This window comes from Morus notabilis, unplaced genomic scaffold, assembly GCF_000414095.1.
Source record: "Morus notabilis unplaced genomic scaffold, ASM41409v2 Scaffold243, whole genome shotgun sequence".
NCBI classification, from domain to species: Eukaryota; Viridiplantae; Streptophyta; class Magnoliopsida; order Rosales; family Moraceae; genus Morus; species Morus notabilis.
In genome coordinates, this window is record NW_010359811.1 from 76,717 (window position 1) to 87,544 (window position 10,828).

At 34.0% G+C, this 10,828-nt stretch overlaps 1 protein-coding gene across 1 annotated transcript in view; it reads right to left on the reverse strand.

The window, feature by feature from the left end:
• LOC21400504 (alpha,alpha-trehalose-phosphate synthase [UDP-forming] 1) overlaps window positions 1-10,828 on the reverse strand; it is a 21,131-nt gene that overhangs the window by 2,513 nt on the left and 7,790 nt on the right. Inside the window, exons 3-12 of the mRNA XM_010095147.2 lie at window positions 5,635-6,115; window positions 5,359-5,456; window positions 4,840-5,228; window positions 4,405-4,519; window positions 4,131-4,232; window positions 3,299-3,449; window positions 2,590-2,678; window positions 1,747-1,795; window positions 1,240-1,340; window positions 292-479 (exon numbers count right to left, since the gene is read on the reverse strand). Of these exons, the coding sequence (XP_010093449.1) occupies window positions 292-479; window positions 1,240-1,340; window positions 1,747-1,795; window positions 2,590-2,678; window positions 3,299-3,449; window positions 4,131-4,232; window positions 4,405-4,519; window positions 4,840-5,228; window positions 5,359-5,456; window positions 5,635-6,043 (1,691 nt within the window). The 5' untranslated portion in view covers window positions 6,044-6,115. The remainder of the gene's footprint in view (window positions 1-291; window positions 480-1,239; window positions 1,341-1,746; window positions 1,796-2,589; window positions 2,679-3,298; window positions 3,450-4,130; window positions 4,233-4,404; window positions 4,520-4,839; window positions 5,229-5,358; window positions 5,457-5,634; window positions 6,116-10,828) is intronic.

The following is a 10,828-nucleotide window of genomic DNA, read 5'->3' on the forward strand; positions in this document are numbered from 1 at the left end:
AGGAATGCTATTTAAGTAAAATTACTGCAGTGATTCAACAATTTTATAACAGATGCACTGGCATATGTATTTTGCCAGCTCATTGCAACTGTCACATGAAATAACACATTTCTTTAATAATTTTGATGTTCAACTTCTACATGGTGTGTACATGCTGTAGAGTGCTGCATTTCATGTCTTTATGGTTGTCCCATCAAAGAAAGTGTGTGTGAAACAGGCGTCAATAAAATTAATAAATCTTTCTATCAGATTCGTGACACAAGGCATGCAATAAAAATTATACATGCATACCTTACAAAAGTCTCTGCCCATTCTTGAGCAGTGTGTGTAGTCACATGATCAAAGTTATGTTTATGTCGTTTTTCTCTTTCATCGGGTTTCATATCCAAAGCTTGGCCAATTGCATTAGCAACTTCTGTGATATTCCACGGGTTCACTAGAATTGCTCCAGCACCTAGAGACTGTGCAGCCCCAGCAAACTACAAAAATGCATCAAAAGTATTGAATGCTATAATTGTAAGGGGGAAAAAATGATAACCACTGGAATGGAGCTACATTCAAATGCATAATATAATAAATACATGTTATTTACCAACAGGAAGATGTGGCCTAAGAACATTGATTCTTAAAGAGAAAAAGGAAATAGACAATGGATTATATGGTTACAGAAAGCCCGTTTTCCATTGCCTTGTTCTTTCACCAAAAGGAAGCAGACAAGCTTTTCTAAATTCAGCAAAATACAATAAAACTAGAAGGCATGCCTAATGCTTTTCTTGTTCATCAAGTGCACTCAAGCATGCTTTTACTAATTCCACCGAGGAAAAAGGAACCATTTGTTTAATAACGTGAGTGGTGCTAACAACTGATGAAAAGAAATGCAGTGAGAAAAAAGGTTACATGCAAGCACGGAGATATTATATCAGCTTGTACTGGAACTAGCATGTAAGAGTTTCAGTTCTTGTCTTGTCTTTCTTTTTTTCTTTTTTTTTTTTTTTTTTGTTAAGTGACGCACTGACTCAATGATTCCTGGCTCTAGCTTTGTAACCATCAATCTATCAGACTGTTGTTGTCCTGTTGCCTAGTTCTTTAGCCATCACAAGCATTAGTATCTTATAGGTCAAGGACTTTGTCATTTTCTTTTAATTTTAAAATTCAGAAAGCCACCGTGTAAGTGTAACGCAAAATTTGCATGATGATAATAAATCAACTATAAGCAGACATGTAAATTTCCAGAATTACCTCACTAAGAATGAGGACCCCTTTCTTTGCATCTTGGCATGCTACAAACTCGTAACTGACAAGATTCATACCATCCCTCAAAGATGTGACGAGTGCAACATCTAAACAAGGTAAAAGAGGTAAGCAGAGATGTAAACCATCAGTTCAAAGTTAATGAAGAAATTCTAACATTTAGTAAATCGTTAACCATTAAAAGTGGGCCACTGTCAATTCAACGTTTGTGTTAATAGTGAATGCACATTGATATTCGTATTTAAGAGTATAGGAACAGAGTTTGAGACCAACAATGGTGTATTATCTTATAAACTTAAAAGAAACTTCCAACTGAGGGTATGCAAGTAATTAGAGTCATTCATGTAACATCGTTAAGAATAGGCTTTCCAGCATTCTGTATTATGATCTAGGAATCAGGTTATTATCTGAGAGATAAAATGGAGGTGCTTGAATCAAAATAAGTCTAGAGAAAAGAAAACAAAAGAACCAAAATAACTTGGAAAATGAGAGTACCAGTAACAGCATAGAGAGCACATAATGCATGAAAATCAAGAGAACGGTCCTGTGAAGAAAGAAAAAAAGGAATAAGAAATATGACATTGTTAGAATAATGCCACATGTACAAAACTACTGTACCAACTTTTTGTATACCAACTAATGTAGAAAGTGAATCCAATTGGTACAATTCACCTTTCTATAAACAGATTTTACAACATTGACCAATAGAAGATGACAATTCACTTGCCAAATCAGTTTGTACAAAAACATTTTGGTATAAGAGTTGAGATGTGTAAGTGTTAGACCTCCGGTACGGAAAGTCTATGTTAGGAGGGCCAAGAGAGGAAAGGGGATGGGCCCAGGCCCAAATGAGATAGTTCAGTACAAGGAAGGGGTCGTGGCAAGCAAGGAGAGCCCATATGGGGAGTCGCGCGAAATTGGTTAGAGGATCGGTGGTTATATGGGAGCATCGAGGGAGGAGGTGAGGCATGAAAAATCTGGTGCTGGACTGATAACTGGGAGGTTGTGGGATTCCTCGAAAATCCCTCTCTATCTTATTTCTTTCCTGTATTTTCTTCCATTCCTGTTGTTTCGAGAGCTACGTTGGAGCTCCTTGTTGTTGGTGTAGTAATTCGAATTCAATAAAAAGGGCTACTAGCCGATTCACTGTCTACTAATTGTTAGCAAATCTTAGCAGTAGAGTCTAGGATCCTAACAGTAAGTCACCACAAGATCTATCAATGTAAAATGAGATGATTCAATATGATATTATCGTGAAGCATAATAGTACATAAACTTAATTCGTCCAACAATTTCATGAACCTGGCTTTGTTATTAAATAAAATAATCACAACTAACCAGATGATGTATCGGAACTGCGGTCAAGGTTCCGAATCTGCCATTAATTCGTCCAACAATTTCATGAACCTGGCTAGTGAGTTTTTGATCTGTCAAAATGCAGAAAGAACAAATGATAAATCAAATTTTTGGGAATGAGAACAAAATCAAATGCCAATTATACATGCTTGAAAAGGGAAGATGGCTTTAAGTCTTAAAAGAAAAAAATACATCACCCCATCTTTATAAATGTGTTTGAAAATGGAAAGCTATTTTCGGGAGAGATCCATCAGATATCTCATGCATCATAAGTTGCGACTCTATAAACTGGCAAAGGTGCATAAAATAAACAGCCATCGCGTTATGCCCTTATCCCAAAACAAGCCATTCCTTTGGGGTAAAGTTATATCTTGGAATTGGTCATGGCCCCCTTTTGTGACCCTTGGCATTTTTCAAAAGACATACTGAACTTGTTTCGTTGGTGTTTTTTTTTTTTTTTTTCAGTTACTGGATCTTTGCTACTCCTCTTTTCGGGGTTATTATTCAATTCTTAGTTCGGATAAACTTTTATTTCGTATGCTTACCTAATCTTTCTGCAAGAAGCCTTCATTAATAGAACACAAACAAAAAAAGGCAGAAAGAAGCATAAAGAGGAAAAATAAAGAGCAGCCATATGCAAATTTAACACAGAATAAGAAGCATTTGAGAGAGCAATTTAGGGCAGACATACATTCTGGGACATCTGTTCTAGTTGGCACAGCAATTTGCAGCAAGACTACTTTGTCACGCCAAGCTGGGTTTTCCTCGAGGAATTTTTCAAATGCCAATATCTTTTGAGGAATTCCTTTAATCATATCAAGGCGATCAACACCTAACATTACCTGTCATGTTGAAACATACGGCCAAGGAAATTACTTGCAGAACAAAAGGTAAAGCAATACGCATAGTTCACCAAAAAAACAGTAAGAAAAATAAAAACAAAATATGAAAAAAAGAATCAACAATTAATCTACCAAGTGCAGAACTACTAATAGATTGAAACCATACAACTAGCAATATTATATAGAAGTGCACGTCACTTCCAATCATGGTGCCTTTAACATGCGGGCTCACAACAACAATGTGATAAAAAACATGTAAGTAAACGACATTGCCATCAAAAATCTCACAGGACACTAACATAAGCAGGCTCTCAAAGCCTGTCACAATACCAATTACCAAAATTCAGCATATAGGAAACTAGGCAACAATATATAACACGCTTCAAATAAAATACGGGCCCATTTAGTTCGCTGATTCGAGTTTTTAATTCGAGTTGAGATATGACTTTATGTGAGAGCTTTTTACTGTAGTAAAAAAGTTAGATGTGACTGTTGCTGAAAGCTTTTTACTATAGCAAAACTCGAATCGGTGAAATGAACGGGGCCGTACATTTACATTCGATTGAGCAAAAATACAATTATATTCTAGAGTATAATCTAGAGGTGTATGCATGACATATTTTAGTAATGGCCAGTAACATCATAAAAGAATGCATACAAAATATTCTTCTAAGCATTTACCTTGCGCCCAGCAAATCTTTCTTTCAGTTCTTTGATGTGTTCCTGGACTTGAGGAAGTTCAAGTGCCCGTATGAACCGATCTGAGTCTATACCAATGGGAAACTGAAATTTGAGCACATGAACCAGGATGAGTAGTACATTTAACAAGTTTGATACATTATGCCTTCATTATTACGTAAGAAATGAGTTTTCATCGTCACAAGAGAGTATTTCTTTCAAAGAATAAAAAAGAAAAAATCAAGCAAAGTGAGTGACAGCTAAAAAAGAATCATACAGCAGCAACTCGAGTAAGCCTCCCTTGATCCTCAACTCCTTCAGGCGTACCCTCCAGTCCAAGAATGCGAGTACAAGCACTAACGAAATGGCGGGCATAATCATATGTATGAAAACTGTAAAAGGAAAAAAATTTACATGATTAAAATCTTAAGATTGTAAGTGAAGCCAAATACTAGTAATTCAAAAAGCAACGGGCATATAAACATATTTAGCAAAACAAACTACTTTCTACCTGGGCAGCACTTATAGAAAGCACGGAATAATATGAGAAGCATGTTAAGCAATACCGTATGAACTATCAGTTCTATTCAGTCCTGCTAACGTCAAATTAAAGTATCCTAATTTAAGAAGATGTTTTGGTTTCTTGACTGTATTTAAACACCATAAGATTGTGGCATACTATTCAATAAGGGAGCCTCAAAACTGAACTTACCCAACTAAATCTGCAGCAAGAACTGAGTGCAAGAGTTCCGATCGAGATGGTAATGTCCTATGAATTTCAGACGAAGGAAATGGGGTATGTAGAAACCAACCAACTTTCATTGTGCTGTTATGTTCTTTCAAGCATTTTGGAAGAAACATGAGATGGTAATCATGGCACCAAACAACATCACCCTCCTCATAGTGCTTGTTAACCACAGCAGCAAACATTTTATTTGCCTTCTTATATGCAGCAAACTGCGACTGGAAACTTCTGGTTGTAGCAAGTCTATCTTCTTGTGGAAGTCCAAGATAATGGAAAAGAGGCCACAGTATGTTGTTGCAATAGCCATTGTAATATTGATGAACAATCTCCTCATCAAGAAATACTGGAATACACCTCTGTGAGGAAGGGAACAAGCAAAAGCAGGATAAAGCTATCACACATTTATCAAAATAAAACTACATGAATAATCAATCAAAGGAACAAGATGAGCGTGAACAATTCCAATGGCATGAGGTCAAAGCTTACCTTTTCAGCTAGAGCTTTAGTAAGTGCTTTTTGTCCAATTTCATCTGGCACATTCACACCAGCCCAACCAATCCATCTTGCCTCAAACTCCTTCACGCCTGTGGTAAAAGTCATTCAGTAGAGATCAATAGCAGATCAAAAATTAAACAGGCAAAAGAATATGAAGATGGGAAAGCTACTCTTTGAGACAAGTGATACTAAAAATTATCAAGTCAACAGAGGTAAAAGAAAAACCAGTGGTAAATGATTGGAGATGTCAAATTGAAAAATGCGTACCCAGAAGAGCACTGACTAGACCCCCAGCACTTATCTCCAAAGACCATGAATCTTCACCTCTCCTGACAGCAGAGACAGGTAGCCTGTTAGCAACCACCAATAGTCGTTGTCTTATAGGCCTTACATCTTGCTTTTCACACCCCTCATTATTTATCGTTGGAACTGCAGCCCCTTCAGGGAAGTGTTCAGCACTGGAAATTCTTGAGTAATCATCTTCATTCAAGTACACATCAGGATCAAATGGCTGAGTCCCCTTATTATTTTCAGTTGTACCCTTATTGTTTTCAGTTGTCTCATTTGAGTGAGAAGCCCTGCTGCTTTTCCTTATCTCCCTATCTCTCAGTAGTCTTTCAACTCGACTACCTGAAGAGTAATAGGTTGGACTGTTGTCGTACTTGTTCCCTGGCATACGATCTCTATGTAATTGAACCTTGTTTAACAAATTCTTAAACACCAATGCTTCTCAAGACAACTGCGTCTCCTGCATTATGTTTTTTAAAAAATAAGCCACCAATTAGTAAGCCAGCCACAAGCTCCGAATTGACCACATAACGTCTAAAACGGTAAAACCAACAAAAAGACAGAAAAAAAAAAAAAAACAAAAAAAAAAAAACAAATGAAAATCACATAAGCCACAGAATTAGACGAAGAGAGACAATGGGGTGTACCAATCTATCCAGTTTAAGTTAGCCCATTATACAGTAAAAGTAAGAAGAGGAAAGAGAGCAACAAACAATAGAAATAATAGAAGAGGAGATAAGAGAGTAAATGGTATATACAGCGAGTGCCCACTTCAAGCACATGTATCACATCACTCAGATGAAACAACAAACACATTGCATGGATGGAAAACATTATTGCAACTCCTGTTGTGGGATTCAGAGAAAGCGTTCTTCCTACATCTTAAGACGCCATATCAACTGCAGAAACTTGAGAACAACACAAATAAAGAAGAAAAGGGCCAAAAACCCAATTCCAAAAGCACTCAAAATGCAATACCAAATCCTTAAAATAAGAGCCAGAGCTAAATTTAAGATGAGGGTCTCACCAATATGTAAAGTTTTTGGAGATGAGATTCAACTATAACCCAGCCACTGGGTTGGAAGGAGACAAAAGGAGAGATAGAGGGAAAAGAAAGAGAGAGAGGGAAATCTCCAGAATCTGAATGGCAGAGAATTAACTAAGTGAGAGAAAAAGAAAGCGAGCAACAGAATCCTCGTGTAAGCTTTATAGGGTACAGACAACCTCACAGCCATGCAGGTAATACCGAATATTGTGTCGAAAATAGAAAGGAAATTATTTTAGCGAAAAGAAGATACAGAATAAATACTGCCCAAATCACTCTCAAGCTGTAAAGCATGCCAGAGCAAAACATAAAAAATCTTCTGTAATAGGCTAGGATAATAAAGTTAAGTTAGGTGAGAAAAGATTTTAAGATCCTAGAACGCGGTTCCAAGCGCCAAGGGGAAACTCCTCTGTTTTGGGTACTATCTTTATAAAAAGATGGTTTCTGCTGCTCATTATTATTATTATTATTTTTGCGGCTCGTGAAAATTGGAAAGCCTGCCTTTCTGTAATGCCACTCACTCGCCACTCGGGTTGACTGCCCGCCCCTGTACAAGTTGGTACTCTACTATCGAGATGTTCATTGTCCAGGCAGACCTTTTATCTTGGTCCTTTTCAACATAAACCACATCCTATGGCTGCCATATTTGCGGATCTGTTTGTTAAAGATTTATTATGGTTCAAATCATAATTTTTTATTCTATTTATTATAGTATTTTTTTTTATAAAAAATTTAAATTTTAAAATTTATAATCATAAATTATAATTTTAATTATGAACCAAAAAGATTATTAACTTCTTTTAGTGATAGTAATAGTAATAGTAATAGTAATAATAATAATAATAGAAAAGAGAGTACTAGTGACAAATCCAAACAATACCTGTATCTAAAATAATTAAGAAATTAATTTAGATGAATGAAGTACAATCTTTGAATCTTTTAGATAGAATCAACGAAAAGAGAAGATCCCTTTTTTGGTATATTTTATCAGTCAATTTGGAGGATAGAAAAAATGCAGACCATTGGCAAGGTTTTGTTCTCTAAAAGAGAGAGCCAAAAATAATAATAGTAATAATGAGGAAGGCCCCAATTTGCACGAATCAGTATTATGTTCCTAAAAGGAATATGTTTGCCTATAGAAAAGAAAACGGACATTTGAATGTGTTGATACGTCAGTTTTCTACACCAATAGGCTAAGACAAAATTCTCATAGTAACATTAACATTGCATCTCGCAAAAAAGAAAAACTAAAAATACGTAAAGAAGTTGCAAATAAAAATTATGACAAAGCGGCTGAAATATATAAATAAATAATAAATATGCGCACACACACATAACAAGGGATATTACAGAAACAAAATCTATTTCAGCACGCCACAAAAATAAGGGTGAAGAATTATAAATCTTTGCTAATGATAGATATAGCTAGGAAGAACACTAAAGAACATTTAATGCAATAATGATTAAACATTATCTAACTTATTAAAAGCTAAATCTGTAAAGTGTAATCTTAGCAGCCAGTAGTACTGTTCCCGCAAAAAAAGAAAAAAGAAAAAAAAAAAAGCATATCACTAAATAGATCTTGGACAAGTGATAATTAATATGATAAAACTGTACAAGCACTCATAAATTGAGAGTCAACGTGTCCATCTTAAATTTTTTTACAAAAAATCCACTCGGTTGAAAAAAAAAAATTGCCGCATCAAAAGGATTTTTTTTTTAAAAAATGAAGCAACAAAAGGAATTTAAATACATTATTTTGCTTCCTCATTTTTCATCACCCAACCAAACGTGGAAAAAAGAAATAAGACACACAGAAAATGTTTTTCAGAAGCACATGAGAATTTTCAAAAACATAAATATTTTTACTTTTAAGAGCGACAAAATTGTTGAAAAAAAAGAAATATGCAATATTGCAATCAGGTCCTACTCGTAAGGTTTCGCCAAATGGCACACTGGAATTAGAGAATACATAAAAAAAATTAAAGAATTTAAAACTCTGTTTATTTCACTGATTTACATTTTATTATAATAAAAAATTTTAAAAAATAATTATATTTAATTTTTTTATTATAATAAAAAAAATTTATATAAAATTATATTTTAACTCATATTAAAAATTTAAATTAACAAATTAAACGGACCTAATACGATCGACGATAACTTTTTTGCCACACGTATGACCAGCATATTATTTATTATTTTTTAAAGATGGGATTTGACACCTGTGCCTAACATGCATGGTCATATAAGTCACCATCACCCACTTTTATTATCACTTCCAATAATTCAAGCAGCAGCCGGTCAAAAGTCAAAATTAAGAGTATGTTCGGTAGGATAAAAAAATAGAAGGAAGAAAAACGGTGGATTGTTTTTGGGAGGAAAAATAAAAATGTAAGTTGTTTGATAGGAAGAAAAAAAAGAGAAAATAGGGTAAAAAATAATACATATGGGTCATATTATTTTTTTTCTTTCTGTGAGTGGGCAGAAAATAGGATGAAAAATAGAGATAACTCATTAAAGTGAGTAAAGTTATTAAATTACCCTTTTTTCCATCAATATCTAAGCAAAAAATTTAAGAGTATAAAAGTAATTTACGAGTATGATTTTTTCTTTCCTCCCAATTTGACTTCTAATACTAAACAAGTGAAGGTAAACTCATTTTCTTTCCATCTTCTCATACCAAATAACATAAAAGAAAATCAATTTCTTTTTCATCATTATTATTTTTCATCACTTTTATATTTTCTTTCTATCATATTTTCTTTTCTTCCTACCAAATATAGTGTAAAGTAATCAACTTACAAATATTTTTTTATAATCAATTCATTAACGTACGAAAATTTAAATGAGAATAATTCTAATCATAATTTTAAAATAGAAATAGAGCAGTCACAGATTCTTTTACCACAAGTAGATTAGTAGTACATACTGTTGACACAGATAACTCATAAAAAAAAAATGTTGCCAAAAAACTCATAAAAAATACTGTTGACAAATATGTAACACGTTTAAATACTGTTGAGAAATATGCAAAAATAAAAAAAAAAATGTTTTCTCACACAACTATGTAGTTCAAGAAGATCATCAAAACTATATAGTTCAAGAAAAACAACTACATCAAGAAAGGCAAATGAATTATCACAAAATCATCAAAGATTATCATAAAAATTTGGAGTTATACCTCACGTTTCTGAACTTTTATTATGATTCTTGAAAATCTTGCAATTGCTTTACACTAAAAAAAAAGTTCACGAGAATTCACTGCGTCCTAAATGACTCTATGGAGGAGTGCGGACCTCAACTTCGAAGGAGCAAGAGAGGGAAGGAATTTTTGTGAGCAGAGAAGGAATCTTGGACATAGGGATGACAAAAAATGTGGAGAATATTATTGAGAGAAGGAAAAATAAGAGAACAAAAATTTCGAAAGAAAATGACGAGTGTGGTGAGAGACTTATGCCCTCTCTGCTTAAATACTCGTCTGTACAAAGTTATATTTCCATAAAATACCAATTACATTTTAGAGAAAAGGAAACTAACGTCTTTCTTCTATTACCCAAAAAAAAAAAAGAAAAAGAAAAGGGAAACCTGGGTTATAAATGCTCCGCACTTCTTTTCAGAGTAAATTAAGTAACAGTAAACGTACCAGCCTTTGTTCGTAACGTTTTATTATTGAATGTTTCTGAATCTCTAATCAATTGAACTACACTTTCTTTGCTCTTATTTAATTATATATATAATAAATATATATTATAGTTGTCGTTGTTATGATTTAGGTCGTTCTTTGTAAATTCTTGCCAAAAACGTAATTATTTAATCAACATAACAAGGCGGAGACACCGACAGAAAGGAATAAAAGAGGAAGTAAATAATGTCACAAAGGACAACTTAGAAACAAATCGGGGGAAAAAAGAGTGAAAATTACAATTTTCAAAAGCAGAAAGAGAAAAGGAAACAATGGGAGGGGGTGGGGGGGAAGAGAAGAAAGTAACGCTACGCCATACTGATACCTACCAATTTTCATTACCATTTTTTTTTTTCAAGAAAACAAATTACCGTTGCCTTTTTTTTTTTTTTTTTTTGTAAACAATTTGCCTTTTTTTTTTTTTGAAGTAACCCAACTTTTCA